This window comes from Anomalospiza imberbis, chromosome 19, assembly GCF_031753505.1.
Source record: "Anomalospiza imberbis isolate Cuckoo-Finch-1a 21T00152 chromosome 19, ASM3175350v1, whole genome shotgun sequence".
NCBI classification, from domain to species: Eukaryota; Metazoa; Chordata; class Aves; order Passeriformes; family Viduidae; genus Anomalospiza; species Anomalospiza imberbis.
This window is the reverse complement of record NC_089699.1, coordinates 9,203,943-9,221,125: the sequence shown is the minus strand read 5'-3', so window position 1 is coordinate 9,221,125 and position 17,183 is coordinate 9,203,943. Positions and strand designations below refer to the sequence as shown.

General features: G+C 43.6%; 1 protein-coding gene across 2 annotated transcripts; it reads left to right on the top strand.

Moving 5' to 3' along the window:
• Positions 1-8,609: 8,609 nt before the first annotated feature.
• On the top strand, positions 8,610-15,475 carry LOC137485223 (ankyrin repeat domain-containing protein 40-like). 2 transcript variants are annotated; one of them, XM_068209614.1, is made up of 5 exons: positions 8,610-8,866; positions 9,407-9,555; positions 11,035-11,517; positions 12,009-12,184; positions 12,902-15,475. In XM_068209614.1, the coding sequence occupies exons 1-5, from the start codon at positions 8,733-8,735 to the stop codon at positions 13,043-13,045; spliced, it is 1,086 nt and encodes a 361-aa protein (XP_068065715.1). In that variant the 5' UTR covers positions 8,610-8,732; the 3' UTR covers positions 13,046-15,475. The 2 variants fall into 2 exon arrangements, with proteins under 2 accessions (XP_068065715.1, XP_068065714.1); XM_068209613.1 differs by having other exon boundaries at positions 9,407-9,560; positions 11,037-11,517.
• The last annotated feature ends 1,708 nt before the right edge of the window (positions 15,476-17,183 follow it).

Below are 17,183 nucleotides of genomic sequence, written 5' to 3'. Positions count from 1 at the left end.
AGGAGCCAGAGTGCAGGTCTGGTTTGTAAAGGTGCTCTTCTCCTGGCATTCATTCAGCAGCACATCTGAACATGGGCTGGAAGTGCGACTGATATCTGCAAACCAGTGATGACCCACTTCCATTGATCTTTTGAGCAGCTAGCCCATAATTCCTGGCCTGGCAATGGTATGTTTGTCTCCATTTAATAGCTTTTTTTCACCATTGCTCTTTCTGATTCCAGCTAATTTAACATACATTCTTATTTTGATTTTTTTTTTTTTTCAGAGTCCACCTGCAGCCCACAGCATAGCAGGATCTGCTGAGATGCTGTACTTTCTTCCCAGGGCAGTTTTGGAGATAATGGGTCCTGTCTGATACAATGGTGGCTGGCAGAGCAATCCTAGGTTTAACAGATTCACGTGGTTTAATCCTTACAACTTCCCTGTGCCTTGTTGGGCTCAGTGCTCTGTCTCACCAATTGCTGGGATTGTGTTTAATGACAGACACAGCAGATGTCTTTGAGCTGGGGGGTACAAAGGAACCACAGCATCATTAATGGTGAGTGTTTCACATGCTCTGGAATGGCCTGATTTTTCTCCAGTTGAAGTCGATGTAAATATTCTGCTGACTTCAAAGGGGAACAGGGTGAGGTTACAGCCAAGTACTCTTGGAAATCCCATCCAGTGCTTGATTTTTCTTGACCTGAATGGCAGTTCAGTCAGCTCTGCTTCCACAAAGGAGCTTTCAGGAGCCCTGGAAAAGCCGCTAGAGTGCTTTTAGCCCTGGGTTCACATGGTAGCAGCATGTGAATTGCGGCAAAGTTAGAGGCTGATTCAGCCCTCCCAAGTTTTGACTCGACTTCTGCAGATGTCTGGCTAGCATCACTCTTGCTCTCTCCTCACTGACTGTGGGGGAGTTTAGGGCAATGGGATTCCCATGGAGGCACTTCAGTTTGGTGGGGCGAACTCCTGCACTGGGGCAGCAGAATGTGGGGTACCCTCACAAGACCTTTGGTTTTGCTGTGCATCAACCAGGAGAGCAAACTGGTCAAAATGCCTGGAAAATCTTTACAATGTGGCATGAGCTGTGGCTCTGTCTCTTCCCAGCCCAGAGAAAATGGTCTTGAATTATTATTCTCCTTTTTCTCTCTCTCTCTCTCTCTTTTTTTTTTTTTTTTTTCTGGGAAGGAGTGTTTTTTCTTTCATAATTTTACATTTTCTTTTATGTTTGTGTAACATCATACTTAAAGGGCTCTATGAGAGTGGAAAATCAGTCCTTTCTATACATTTCCAAATATTTCCATTAACTAATTTTCTTTTGAAGACAATCAGATTTGTCAGTTTGGAATTATCGCCACAGGAACCTTTCCTGTCTTTGCCACTGACTTTTGTGAGCCCAGAGCACTTGCTCTATGCACTACAGCTTCCACCTCCCAGAAGGGGACTGTAAAGCTCTCAAGTAGGTCAAGTGACATCAATTTATCTTTGAAACCTCAACTTCTTGCCATTGTGAGCCGTGTGTGAGTGTGAGGTCTGATTTACTGCAACTAAAAAACCATTGGGAAAAATGGTAAATGCAAAAATTGTATCTCCAGCCATTTGTTCAAGTCTCTTAAATTGAAATTTTAAGCACAGCCCTTTCTAATTCTCTCTCTCACACACACACACACACACTTTGTTTTTTAAACTTTGCCATGGTCAGAAACCTAATACTGTAATTTTTTCAGGACATATATGTGTGTGTGTGTATATATATGTAGATGCATATATATGTATATGTGTATATATATATATGTAGATGTATATATATATGTACTTTCTCAGCTCCTTTTTGATTTGTCTGAGGAATCTGGTGTACCCATGACCATAAAAACCAGGTTAGTGCACAGTAGAGGCTTTCATGGCCACTAATCTTGATGACAAAATTATTCAAACAAACACTTCTTGTGTCACCAATATATATTATGTAAAACCTTGTGACTTTGATTATGTGTCTATAATACAGATTAGTCTGTTTGGGTGTTTGGTGCTGACCTCCAATAAGCTCCTAAAGTATTAGCAAGAATTTACAAGTGACAGGCAGGCAGAGGTGCTGTTCTGCCTAATCCCATTCCCAAAACTCTGGCTATATATGTCTGAACAGTTTCTGCTGCTTTCCTTGAGGCACCAACCAGGTTCTGTCTCAGCCCCCTCACAGACACCTTTGTCCCTCTTTCCACTGCTGTAATGTGTCACAAATGTTGGAAGATTTCACTAACCTTATGGATTAGAGCCAGGGAAACAGCAAGAACAAATTTAGAATAGGAGGCAGAGAATGTACCAGCTGGGAGGTGATGCTGTCAATCTCCATGGAGACCTCTTTAGTTACAGCTTTGCTAATTACTCTGATGAATTGTATAGTGCCTGGTTGAAAGCATGGCCAAGTCAATGGAGAGTTCCAAACTGACTGGCTGTGTCTTGTGCCCATGAGGGATGCACGGGGCACAGCCCCTTGGGGTAATCAGTTATGATTTGCACTGAGGTCTTTCTCCTTGATGGCCAAAACATAGCCTAAGGAGAATCCAAACACCTTCATCTGATCTTCTGCATGAGGCCAGCTTCTTCTAAAGAAAAGAGCTCTGGAGAAATAAATGTATATCTTGTCTTAGCAAAACAATTTTTTTTTCTCAGGCATGCAAGTGAAACATCTCTGTCATCTTGTGAACTTTCCATAGGAGTCATCTCCTGCAGGAGATGAATTCAGACAGATCCACAGAAGCCTTTTGATTCCAAATGCCTAGACAAGATATGGCTCTTTGCAAGATTCAGGCAATTAGTTATATTTGCCCCTTATCCCCAGGATGAACATGTTTCATGGATTAGTAGGGCAAATGGAGGGACTACAGACACGGGCAGAGAGGAATGAAGCCAAAAATCTGGAGAAAATGCAAAGGCAGTCCCTTTTCTGCACAGTTTTCCGGGTTAGGATGTCTCTGAGCTCAGAAGGGATTGGGCTAACACCTGGAGACACTGCCACAACCCCAACACCAGCAACAACCATCCTCAGGGGGAGAAATTTGGCTCCACGACACTACAGCTCAGGCTTGTCATTACTGGAAGCCAAAATGGCTTTAGGCACTAGTCTACTGAACATTTTCCAGTTGTTATCAAAATCTATTGGACTTCTTAACCACAAGTCCCTGAGCTGATGTACCACACCCCTTAGGTTCCAGGTCCCCGATTTGTTTGTTCAGAAATTATTTATTTATTCTACAAACAGAAATAAGGTTAAATTAACAACTGGGGGGAAAAAATCAGCTGCACACCATGCCTGATTTCTAAAGGCATTTGGCTCCCTGAGCAGTTCTTTCCCTTGCAGATCACCATTCCCCCAAATATAAATGCCATTTTCCAAACCCTTCCTGTCAAATTTCACTCCATGCTGCAGGCATGTGCAGCTGTGTGCATGAATGTGTGCTCACACCTGCTTAAATGTCCCTCTTTAGACACTCAGCTCCCTTTGAGCCCCTGCAGGATGCTCAGCAGTGCTGAAAATCCATGAGATAGCTGGTTGCACTGAAGTTCAGGGATACTCCAGGGTGCTAAAACCTGTCCTGAATCCCAGTCCTCTGTACCACTATCAGCACAGCAATTCCTTCCAGGTGATTTAGTGAAAAAGCTATCATTTATGGTCAAAAGAAAGATGACGGGTGAGTTCTCTGCAATTCTGGAATTCACTGGAAGGATTTTTTTAGCTCATCAAAAATAGAGGAATTATTCTTGAGTAGAGCCCTATCCACCCTGCCTCAGGTGCTCATCTTGCCTGGCAGTAGGCGGCTGGAAATTTTTTGGTTCGAAGCTCACTCTCTTTGGATCCTTTGGCAGGGGGTAGAACACAAGGGGCATCTCTAGAGGTTGATTTGGCTGTGCTGTTTTAGACCCTTGCCCTGGGAGGAGATGCATCTGCCTCTGTGCTTCATGTTCCCCCCCCCATGGACATGAAGTGAGTGTTGGGTGACACAGGCTCAGACTTGATAACATGGAGGTTTAAATTTAACCTAATTCTCCTACAGACCCTCAGAGGGGGCTTCCATGGGGTGAGCACAAAAACTGGTACAGCATAAACTGCTTCTCCCATGTGACTTTGACTTCCTCCTTTGAAATTGTCTCCTCTGCCTTCAAACTCATTGAAAGGCCCAGTGTGAGCAGCATAGATTAGCTCAAATCTAAGTGAATGTTGGGCTTGACTTTTAATTTCATCTTTATTCTCCATCAATCTTTCAATTTCCCTGAGCCTTAATCAGGTAAACAGGTAAACAGGTAAATCTGTGAGTGTGCATTAAGTATCATATTTAAGGTTTCTGAACCTTAATCTTATTTCTCACACAACTGCAGTTGTGTCCACAACTGCAGTGTTGGTTTAAATTGCCAGAAACATTATTTTGGTGGGGTTGGGTGGGGACCAAGTGTTTCAAATGTGATTGTACAGCTGTCAGTATCACTGTGTAACTGGGAATTAAGCCTTTAAAAATATGTTTAATCATAACTTTCAGTGACTGAGAAGTTGGTTTAATGGGAGGAATGGAGTTATGTGGGGAATAAAACCTGAAATGCAAAGGGAATAAAAATCTTCATAAGCCTTAAAAAAATACCGGAGCAAATAGCAAACAGACAGACCATGGTTTCCCAAAAAAGAAAAAAAAAGAAGCAGAAAAAAACTAATTCAGAGGATCAGGCACAGTTAGAAGCTCGCATAAAGACGTATATTAGCACATAACCAACAAAATCTGAAAAACTTGCTGTGGGAACAAAGGCTGGCCCAAGCCTCCCCTGTGGTCACTGCAAGGCTGTGATAGCAAGGTGTTGGCTCTGCCAGGCAAAGCCACAGGCGCAGGGCTGTGCCCAAGGCTGGGGAACAGGGAGCACTGAGCCCCTGTAAATCACAAAGAAAACAAAACATCACCGACCTGGGCTCCAGACACAGGCTCAGAGCTCAGCGTGTTCCCACTGAAGGCCAAGGTCATTTAACATTTGGGAGGAAAAGCAGCTGCTCCAGCCATGAGCACCATGTGCAATTCCCAGCAGCTTCCAAAGGCAACGACCAGCACTCAGCTGGCACCTGCCCCATGGCTGCAGATCCTGCAGGCCCTGCTGCTCTTGGCAGGGAGGTGTGTGTGCATGTGTGCCCTGCATAGGTACAGGCACAAACCCAGCTATCATGTGGGAAAGGAGCAGGGAAAGGACAAGTTCTTGGCTCTGCTGGGAGCTGGTGAGTGTGACACCAGTGCCAGTAAACGGGGAGGGGACGCACGAGTACGAGGGGGTCTGAGGCTCCATGTGTGGGGCACGAGCAGGAGGTTCATGGCGGTGGTGGGGAGGTTTGAGTCAAGTGAACTCGCTGCTAATCCTCTTGCACACAGCCTTCCTTGCAGGAGGAGATCTCATGACTCCAGGGAGAAGTACATTGTGTAACTAAGCAATGGTGAACCCAAGCTCCATTTAACAAGGCTTGGCACAGCTGCAACAGAGTAGGATACTCATCCCAAGAGAGCGTGAGAGAGAGCATCTCAGTGCATCACGACCGGCTTAGAGTCCTTAAAAGCCCTGTGTGACTTTGGGAGAGGAGCTCAAGTAGAGGGGGAAGAAAAAGAAAATAAAAAGAAAAAAGTCCATAACCCCCGAGAACGCAGCTCCCTGCAGTGGGTTTCCCTGCACTCGTGTGGAAATGTTGCATAATGTCCCTTTGCACCACACGGAGCTTTGAAATCTGCAGGATCAAAGCGGTATGGAGACACTATGGATGTGCCAAGACAAATTTAAAGGCATTTCACAGTTACAGCAAGGAGCACAAAGCCCCACTCCAGGCTCCTCTTGCTGTTCCACTGTGACATCTAGTGGCAGTGGCATTGGAGAACACCACAGGAATGGTGTTCCTAGCTTTAGGCCTGTCCCTGCACTCACCTCCTGAGTAGCTTTTCCCCATCCATCTGAGAGGTGTCTTGTATTACTTTGGGAAAAGCTCTTTTGCCACTAACCCTACTGGTAAAGCTTTCACAGTGTGCAAGAGGGCACTCTGCTTCCTAGAATGTATCACTAGGTCTCCACTTGTGTGGCCTTGTCTTTGTTTTATGGCTTTATGGCACAGACACTAAAAAAAGACAAAAGAGATTGTGGGTTAAAGAGTGATCATTTAAGATGCCTTTACTGAAAAAGCAAATGAATTAAAACACAAATATTCAGGTCACAGCAGTGTCCATTTGAGGGCTGGTCTTCCAGGTCTCTAAGGTTTGAATTTGCAGTTGTCATCAGGTAAATCTTGTTTACAAACCATTCTCCAAATCCAGTTGTTTTTCATACATTTTGTTGAGTCTTTTGGTAGCAGCTGGGCAAAATTTTTGTTCAGTCTCTTGCATGGGATCAAAAGCATGTGATCTGGTGTGAAAAACTTGCCACTGAGTCACCGTGTAACCTTTGCCACAGAAGTTAAAAATGTCACCGCTTGCTTCTCCCTCCTGCTTTCGTGAGGGTGGTTTGCAGGGCTGCATCTCTCTTAGAGAAACATTTGGCCTGTGGGCCTCTGCCTCTCCTGACTGATTAAAGGGAAGATGAGTATTTGTGCTTTGAAGCTTCATTTATATGGAGAGATATTCAGGAACTGTTTTGATGGAAATGCTGCAGGCATCATCTTCACCTAATGGCCTTAACCACCAGAGAAGGAACAGCAGAGCAAAGCAATAGCAACCCAAGCCCTAAATTAAATGGTAGGCTAAAATATCACTAATAAGAAAAGTAAGCAATAAAAGAGATGCAAAGAAAAAAAAATGTCAGTGAAAATTGCTCCTTGGTGGCAGACACTGATGCCAAAAAGCCTGGAGTTCAATGAGCTCCCCAACACATGCCACAGTGATTTAATTAAGAATGTGAGCGACACACTGGAGAGGGAATGGCTGGGAACTGGGGGTGCCAGGGCTGGAAGTGTGTGGGGAAAGCCATGGATTTGAACTCAGCCTTGTGGTCCTTTCCCAGCCCATGGCAGCCTCACAGCTCGAAGGCAGGAGCCAGGCTGCTGGTTAAAAAAACACCCCAAAAAGGGCAAGGCCACTGTGATAGATGATAGGTTGGACTCAAAAACCATCGAGGTCTGTCCAACCTAAATAATGCTATAAAGTGCTTTTGCCAGCAGGCAGTTTTTTACCTGCAGCTTTTTCCCCTCTTCCCAGGAGCTCTCTCCCCTCAAGCCCCCACACAGGGCTCAGGATGTCAGGTGAAGGTAGGATGAACTCATCAGAGGAAACACTCCAGTCTTGGATTTTCACCCTGTCCAGGCCCCTATCTCAGTGTCTGAGGTGGGGGGCTCTCAGAATCACAGAAGCATTGGCGTGAAAAATGCCAATCACTTGGTTTTTAAATTTTTAGAAGTTTAATAATAATAAAATGGTTATAAAAATAGTAATACAATTAGAGTAATGAAAATTTAGAGTTAGGACAATTACAAGACAATAAAAAGCAAAGAATTACGGACGTCCGGATGCTCTCGGGCACTTAAGCCCGATAAGCATGCCTTGTGAACAAAGGAATAACCTTTAAAAGCAATAGCCTGTTGCATATTCATACATCTCATACATGATGCATAAATTCCTTGCAAATTAAGAACTTTTCTGGTTTTGGTCAACTTTTTCCCCTTAATCCTGGTGGTTCCATAAAGACGGAGAGAAGGTGGAAGAATGTTTGTCTTTTCCGATAAGGAGGCAGTAATTCTTTATGGGCCCCCATCACTGCCATCTCTGTGCGAAGAGTTTCTTGATTATCTCATCTTTCGCTTGAGCTAGTAAAAAAAAACCCACATACATAGGTTCTATTTTAACTACAAAACTACATTTACCATACTATTAAAATGTTAATACAGCAATTCTAATCAATATTTTTTGATTAGCTCAATTGCTTGAGCTAGTAAAAAAAAACCCACATACATAGGTTCTATTTTAACTACAAAACTACATTTACCATACTATTAAAATGTTAATACAGCAATTCTAATCAATATAACATAATACATATAGTATTCAATTTAATATTTGCGAAAAGCCAATCAAAAAATATGCATTTTTCACAGCTGGCGTTGGAAAGGACCTCTGGAGATCATCCACTCCAACCCCCTGCTATGGCAGGTCCATCTGGAGGAGGTGACACAGGGATGTGTCCAGGTGGGTTTGGAATTTCTCCAGGAGACTACACATCCTTCCTGGGCAGCTGTTCCAGAGCTCTATCACCCTTAATACACCCTGATGTTCTTCCTAGTGTTGAGGTGGAACATTTTGTGTTTTAGTTTATGGTCATTGCCCCTCGTCCTGTCGCTGGACACCAATGAAAAGCGTCTGACAGCATCCTCTGACCCCCTGGATATACTTAAATGCACTGATGGGATCCCCTCTGTCTCCTCCAGACCAAACAGGCCCAGCTCCCACCATGTCTGTGCATCAGAGAGATGCTCCAGACCCCTCATCATCTTTGCGGCCTTCGCTGGACCCTCTCCAGCAGCTCCCTGTTTTTCCTGTGCTCAGGAGCCAAGGACCGCACACACAACTCCAGACCAAGGCCGCTCCTGCCCGAGGCAGCGCCAGCGCTCGCCGCCCGGCCGCCCTCAAATGGCGGCGGCCGTGAGGGCCGGAGCGCAGCCCCGGCGCGGGCAGGGCCCCGCTCCGCCGCGCTGAGGCCGCCCGGCCCCTCCCGACGGGCTCCAGAGAGGCGGGGAGGGGCCGCAGCCGCACCCGGCCATGAGCGGAGCAGCGGAGGCGCGGGAGCTGGAAGAGCGGCTACGAGAGGCGGCGGCCCTGGGGGACGTGGCGGAGGTGCGGCGGCTGCTGGGCGCGGGGGCGGACATCGACTCCCGCAACGAGATCGATGGCTGGTGAGGGGCGGCGGCGTACGCGCGGGGTCCCGGCGCTGCGGGACGAGGGGCGGGCCTGCGTCGCCGCAGGGCCCGGCTCTTCCCCCGCCGCCCTTCTCAGTGGCGGTGTTGGGGGTTCTCGGGCTCGGGGCTACCCCCAGCTCATCATCAGGCGCGGAGTGAGTGGGCTGCTCTGGGAACGCAACTCTTGTGTTTCTTACTTTTCCCATTTGCAAATGCAGAAAAGCTAATCTCGGGAGGATCGGAGATTTACTGCCAAAGAGGATTACGATAAAAGCAGGTCGCCCTCCTTTCACCTGTAACTGCGTGTTTGCTCAAGGTCCCCATCCAGCCGCCTGTGTGGGACAGTAGTAGGAGTCACTCTGCAAGGGAAAGGAGGGCCCTGCCCTGCATAACTTAGAGATTCAGAACTTTAGAAAGTGCTGCAATGAAGGAAACTTTATTCCCAGTTATCACTTTATGCATAACTCGGAGGAGGTAGGACGAGGTTGCTGAGGAAGAGCCGGGCCGATGAATCCCAACCCTTCTTCCTTCCTGCAGGACCTGCCTGCACTGGGCCTGTAAGCGGAACCATGCCCAAGTGGTGTCCTGCCTGCTGGAGGCTGGCACGGACAAGCAGATCCTCACTGCTAAGGGAGAGCTGGCAGCACAGCTAACGTCGAAAGCAGACATCCGCAAGATTTTGGGAGGTACCGTTCCCATTTTAAAAGTAGTCTAAAATTCTTGGTCTAAACGCTAAAACATTTTTAGTGCTTTTATCTGAAGCAGTAATTGGCAAAACCTTGGCTAGGACCATTGTATCTCATTAGATAGCTCTGATTTATAACTGGAATTCATATTTGGCCAAATGGATGTGGGGATTTCAGGTAGGAAGGCCTTGTGTTCTGAGCTGTGTCGCCAAGAAGTAGAAGAGCTACATGCTTTGGGAAGTGTGCTGCTGCACTCCTGTTTGCTATTGTTAATAGCTGGCATACAAGCTGCAAATGGGGGCTTTCACAATTGTACAATTTGCTGTGGTCTGGCCATGATCAATACTACAAATCCCCTCAAAAGTTTTATCACTCAGGAAGTTCTGCCTTCTGAGCACCTTGTTATAGTGTGACTTGCTGGTATGGTTAATTTTTGCCCTGTAATTCTGCCATCTTACACTTTTCATATGCCCAGCAAACCCAGTTAGATGTGTGTGACACTCCTGAACAGCATCTGGGTACTGTGCTCCAGATTAAAATTGTAAGGTGCTTTACCTTTGGAATTGTGCTGTCTTCTGCATTGCACTTAAATTGCTCTCTACATTGATCTGCTCTTGCATCAACAGGGCAGGGTTATCCTTCACAAGGTTGCAGCTAAATCATGACTCAGGTTCCAACAGTTAAGCCTGAGGGAATGGCATGTTCTTACACGATGCTTTTGGTTTCTTTTGGGTGAGGTGTGGGCTTAGTTTGTAGCAAACGACTCATCTGTTTTTAACATCTAAACTGTCAAGCACATGTAGATGAACTCTGTTCACAGTCATCTTATTTTTCTGTTAAGCTTTCATGTGTTTCCTGGGGAAACATATCACTTACCTTCTCTCCTGGTTTTTATTCTGGGAGTGTGGTATCATTGAGCAGATCTTTCTGAACTGCTTTGACATCACTATTTATATTCTGTAATCCTTAGGCAGGAATGTCACTTACTGCAGTGCTTTTATGCAGGAGTTGAGTTTGTTTGGTTATTACAGAAAGTAGTCACTTCCTTGAAGAAATACTGGGTTAAATTTGCTGACCTAGGTCACAATAAACTATTTACAACAGTGCTATTAAGAGCATTTTAAAATTAGATTCAGTAAAGGACTACTGGTCATCCAATTCATTTGAAAGCCCTGGAAACAACACTGCTAGAAATGATGTGTCTTTCAAAGGTAATTTTTGCCCCTCACTTTATTTTTAAAAAACAGAATATACTGAAGATATTTATAGGTTTTTCTTTCACTTTACAGCTACTGGCTTCCAAGCGTTACATGCTTCTGGAACATTAGTGTCATTCTTTGATGATCTTGGAATGTGATGTAGTTTCAAGACACAATAGGAAAACTAACTTTATGCAAAATTAGAAAGATCTATCCAGTAACATGATGGATTTTTTTCTCTCTCCATCCCCTACCCCTCATTTTTGAACTTCATCAATAGAGGAACAAACTGAATGTCAAGGAGTGAAGGATTTAAATTTATCCATTGTTGCAAACTACTTGGCCAACCCATTCCCTAACATTTACAAGGAAGAAAGCATTCCAGGCAGCTTGGCAGAATCCCAGAATGAAAGTGCTCCCATCTCTTCTGCTTCCCAGAGTGAAACTAGCCCTTGTCCATCAGCAACTCAGGCTGAAAGCATCTGCATACCCATGTCATGCAGCAGTGGCGAGACTCTCCCAGCACTGGATGGAGCAGCCAGGCCACCCCCAACGCCCACCGCCGCTGCAGCCTCAGCGTGTGCCAGCCCAGGGGTGCCCTACGGCCCCGGCTGCCCCCTGGCCACGCCGAGCAGCCTGGGGCTCTGCTCCCCAGGAGTGTCCAGCCAGGCCTTGCCTCTGCAGCCTGACACCTCCCCCAGCAGCCCTGCACCTGCCTTCCAGCCCTTCTTCTTCACTGGAACATTCCCGTATAACATGCAAGGTAAAGAGGTGCCGTGTCTTGTAGTTCTGTTACAATTACTGGGTGAACAATGAAGTTAAGTAATCATTTCACTTCGGACTCTAGTAGAATGAGATGTTGAATTCTGTGGCCAAAAGTGAACTTTCTTCTGCTCAGTTACATAAATGTCTGTTATACTGTATTTTAACCATGGTAATACTTTGCAAAACAATGGAAAGATTAGTCCATGTAACATGAACATTTAAATTTTGCACTACATTTGCATCAAATGCAGCTCCGGTAGTTTGGTAACAACTCAACTTTGTGACTGGATGGATCAGTTTCAACAGCATTAACACAGTTCTCCTGTGTGTTTTGTTTTTTTGCTGGAAGCTTCTGTTAACTGCACAGGATTTCTCAGATCATGGGGATTGTATTAAAAAACCTGAATTCAGAAGATAATGGTAAATACTGTAAATGTTAGGTTTGACTTTGTTGTCTTTTCTATTGTTAACCTTTTGTTTCTCTGTCAGAACTTGTACTCAAGGTCAGAGTCCAGAACCTGAGAGACAATGACTTCATTGAGATTGAACTGGACAGACAAGAATTGACCTATCAAGATCTGCTCAGAGTGAGCTGCTGTGAACTGGGTGTTAATCCAGAGCAAGTAGAGAAGATCAGAAAACTACCCAACACACTTCTAAGAAAGGTAAGAACAGAAACGAGAGATTAACTTGATTTTTCACTTTGCAGACATCAGAGAAGGTACTTTTGTAAAGATTGGCAAAATGTCACCTTTGTTAAATAAAAACTGACTTAAACTGACAGATTCAAAGGGACGCTGGACCTTTCTTAAAATTTCATCGTAACTTGTTTAAAAATAGTCATGTCAAAATAGGCAGAGTATTTTAGCTCCTAAAGCATATGGAACTATTACAGCTTGACTTTTAAAAAATGTATCAGAAACAGTGCATTTAGGGTGCTTTTAACGTAATTGCCAAGTACTACTTCACTCTCTGCTTGCCTAAAAAAAATTAACAGTAAGGGGAAAAACCTCCACAAATTGGCATATGAACAACTTAAAGATATGTTGTTAACAAATGAAACGGCACTTCTGTTCCAAAAATGTCTATTTTGGAGGTCTGTAAATGAAAGTGGTCACAATTCTTGGTTAAGTGACAGGCACAGATACAGCCAAATAATAATGAGATTAAAGGAGAAGAAAAAATTTGAGGAGAAAAACCAAATAAGCAAACCTGCTACACTTTTAATGCGTATATGCTGGTGGAATTTTTTTTTCATTCTTTATTGCTATTGGGTATGATGTCCCTGGAATTTTGGTTTTTACTTCCTGTAATTATTTTTAAAATAATATCAGTCAGCTATGCTTAGGAGTAATAATGTTGTTCTGTCTGTTCCTTACAAGGACAAGGATGTTGCCAGACTCCAGGACTTCCAAGAGCTGGAGTTGGTCCTTCTGAGAAGTGACAGCTCTCCCTTCTGGAACACTGCGGCTGCGCTGATGGAGCAGCCATGCTACAACAGCAGAGCATCCAAGCTGACCTACTGACCCTGGGAGCTGCACCTGCAATGTGAACACCTGACAGTGACACGTGCTGCCCTTTGGAAGGCAGCGAGTTAAGTCTGTGTAAAACCTTAAGTTATTTTTAGGGTTATTTTAACTAATATTTTATATTTAATATCCTGTTTGCTTTTATTTTTTTTTACTTGATACTGTATTCAGGCAAGGGATACCTCATTTGTCCAGTAAAATCACATGTTTCCAGTGTATTTCAAGGAAGTTTATTGGTTGTATCTGGCAGGAGGGGATGAAAGGTGCAGTTATTGATATGAAAATTTTGCTAAGTATACCCACTCTGACCAAGTAAGACTCATGGAAAGATTCAGGAAATTGTGTGTCTCTGTGTGTACTTCCTCATTAAATTAAATGAAAGAGACACACAATGGATAGCTGCTCTCTAAAAATGTGAATGTGCAAGTCCTTAATCGCTTGCCCCTCACAAACACTCACCAAGATGGGTTGTCTAGAGACACTTACTGCTCAGAAGTGGCAGGAGAAACCCTTTTACTGGGCTGAAAATAACTGGAATAAGCATGTCAGTATTTAAATGTTTATTTCCCCTGTGAGAATATTGTACCTCCACCAAAAAATACAAAAGCCTCTCGTAAATGTTCCTATTGAGTTGAAGTGCCCTTTCAAGAGAAGCCCTTGTTTCGGATGGGGAAGGACCCTCAATCTGTGTCCATGGTTTTATTTACTTTCTGACCGATGTGAGCCTGTGCATTACTCACACCAGATGTCAGCACTGTCAAGACAGGAAAGCTCTCTGTGGCACTCACACATACACCAGTTCCAAGGGGGATGGTTGTTTCTGCTGTGTGAGAAGCACAGCAGTGTCCTCATGAGAGATCACAGCTGGAAGGAACACAGAATGCTTTTATGAGCCACTAGATGGGAAAAACACCACGACCAAGTAACTAATTTGTAACTTTACATCCTGCACAGTCTACTGTCACTGTTACATAGCCTTGTAACAGCTAGGTGAGTACTGAAAGGGCTGAATGCCTCCAGGTGCTTTCAGCCTTTTTTTTTTTTTCCTCTTCTTCGTGGGGAGTGAAAAAAAAACAACTCTGGTTAAGCTACAGACTGTTTAACTTGCATTTAAGCAAGTCAGTAATGAAAAAATTCACCTGTGAATTAAAATACTTAAGTCACAGCATTGCTGGAGTATAAACAGCCTGAAGCTTTTCCTGATTAACATGGCAGCATGGAAAGCTACACTTTTGGAGGCCGTTTTCTTTTTTACCAAAAAATACAGTGCTGACCTTTGCACCAAAACCCTTAAATGGGTCGTGAGGTGGGGGATTTGCTTTTTCTCCCCTCTGTTCCCCACTCCTCCCCCCACCCCTAACTATTGATTTTCCTTCCATCTCTGCTTTATGAAGCTGCACTAGGCAGAGTTTCTGCACAGCTGACGGACACTGTGTTTGTTGTTGATCTGGACTGTAATGTTGATGGTCAAACTATAAATAGTACAGCACCATGTTCTGGTAGAAGCAGCATGGCTGCCACCCTCCCTGTGTCCTGCTTTACCCTGGAAGACTCCCTCAAGCTGCTGCACACCAAGAAAAGACAGAAACCCCTTTTGTCAGCAGAGGAGATACTCGACTCTGGGCTCAGGATTTCACCAAGTTACTTAGACTTAAAATTCTTCCTTACTTCAGTCAAAATAATTATCATCCTTTCCTCCATGTTCCCCACCCATCACCTCAACCCTGCTAACTTCCCATTCTCAATCCTGGTTTTTCTCCAGCCAGGAGCTGAGCTACTTTACTGCCAGATTCAACTCCTGGGAAGCTCAAGACTGTGACACAGTATGAAGTAAAACTTCTTAACTAAGGTTCCTGCTTTGTTTTTCTTGTAAGACAGGAAAGAAAGTTCTACTTTAACAATTGTGTTATTTATCTCTGCAGCATAACTTGGAGGCTAGCTCAGATTATGTGCAATAACTGTCTGAAAAACAGTAGTGGTTAAATGGTTCAAAATTAGTAAGAGTATATAATTTGTTTCCAGTTCCTTTATTTAGGAAGTCAGTGTAAGGAAGTCTCCACTAATTGCTGAGCATTCTACTAGAGGGCAGCTGGTTTAAAAAGCTTTATTGCTCTAGTTTCCACCAAGAATAACAGTTAATGTGTTAAGACAAACTCTATTCATAATCTGACTGCAATAACAGTATATCTGTGCATTCAAAGAAGTATTTTTGTATGTTTTATGCAGTTTGATAAACTCTAAGGCACACTAGTTATGTTAGCTGGTTTTTGTTGGCCTTTTTCTTTGAATAATGAACTGTTGGAATGACAACTAAGATTAATTTTACAAAACTTACTGGTCTTCCAAGGATGCCTTTTGTTTGCACTACAAACGTGTACTGAACTGACATTGCTACTCTTCACTTATAATAAAGGATCAGTCATTTCACATACTTTGATCTGTTCCTTTTTCAGGATAGGGGGTAGAAGGATGTGAAGAGGATCACTCTAGAGTGGACAGGACACTTAAAATTTTAATGCAACTTTGAAAAATCATAGGCCAGTACATTTTTAACACCTACTAAAGACTGTCAGGCTGTCAAAACCAGTATGGAGAAAGCATGGTTCTTGCTGAAATCAGCTACTTGCCTTCTGCCTAGCATTCCTAGAAAATCTGGGATGGTATTTATCCCTGGCTTAAGCTCTGAAGATACTTCTCACAAAGATCTCTGTGGAGATGTTTGTACAGTCAGATCTGAAGGCAAGAAAGGCACTGTGTTTCCTATGCTCTGCAAAAAAAGAATTTTCCTTCATCTTCAAACCATTAAAGATTCCACTATGAGACATGAGAATCTGAATCCCAGACTAATCTACAGGGTTCCTCATTTTATCATTTTTACTTTTGCAAAGTAAGGGGAAATGCAAATCCTGTAACAAGTAAGTGCAGTGGAAGGTACAAGACAAACATTTTCACTGCTGAAAGAAGTAACACATCCTGGAAGAGGCTGAGTCCTGTCTCAAGTTTCAAAAGGAGGAGGTTGCTCATCTAATGTCTCCAATTAGAATTTAGTTAAAATGTCACTAGCTCCCACTTTATTTTTTCCCAAAACCACCACCACACCCAGTCTCCATCCCCTGTGCCCCTGTGTCTGGTTTAGAACAATAGAAGTCAAAAAAGGAACATGGCTGTCTGCATGTGGTATCAAAACCTAGCACTACTGACCAGAGGGACCAAGATGCAGATTGCTCCCAAGTGCACCTCCACACACAGGCCAAATAAATCAGCACAAGTTACAATGGTGTTCTGTCCATGTCTGACTTTGGTTACATATACAGTCAAGGCCTGAATACTAATGGGAAAGATAATGCTCCTTTTAAAGAACGTAAATTCATTGCCTTACAGCCACAGCACTGACTAGTACACACAGCAGTTCTTTTCCAACAAGAACCACTCCCGCTTGCACTACAGCTTCACAGGGAAGCATGAGGCACATCTCCCTGCCTGTCTGTTCTGACCAAGTGCACAACATTGTTAATCAGTACCCCAAACCAATACTGCAATGCAAATATGAAGCAGTCTGAACACCAGCCTCAGCACTGACGTCTCTCTAAAAATGCTGTGGAAGTTGAACTGTTTATAAAGAGTTAATACTGCCATTTTTATTACAAGATTTCTGTAATTTCTTAACCAAATGCAGCAAAAGGCGCTTTTTGGGGACATGCTGAACACAACAGCGTCTAACTGCTGCAAAAGTAAACCTGAAATTAAATCCTGATGGCACCAAAAAACCCAAACCCACAAACAGCACAGAATAACTAAGCATCCAAATTAATGAACTAAGCTTGAAGACATGAGAAATTTATTAGGAAAGAAGCTTATTTAATATTAAATGTTCAATGACAGAGACAATCAAATTTGTAACAGAAATTCAAAGATACTTTATTTCCATTTCTCGTATATCAAGAAGCTAGGAATTGCTTAGTTGTAAAAATGGGATTCATTTTAGTTCAATTCACACAAATACTAAACATTTATTCTTGTGTTTTAAAGTCCAAGAATGAAAACTTGCAATTAAACACTGAGCAAGCCATGTGTTCAGGTTATGTTGGTTTCTTATCTTAAAAAGTCTTAAAGAAAAAAAAAGGATACAGGACTT

Excerpts from the sequence above, each read along its gene's own strand:
- LOC137485223 (XM_068209613.1), top strand. The coding sequence starts at position 8,733 with ATGAGCGGAGCAGCGGAGGCGCGGGAGCTGGAAGAGCGGCTACGAGAG. Across the intron at positions 9,561-11,036 it reads GCAAGATTTTGGGAGGTACC|GAACAAACTGAATGTCAAGG; the intron begins GTTCCCATTTTA and ends TCATCAATAGAG. Across the intron at positions 12,185-12,901 it reads CCAACACACTTCTAAGAAAG|GACAAGGATGTTGCCAGACT; the intron begins GTAAGAACAGAA and ends GTTCCTTACAAG.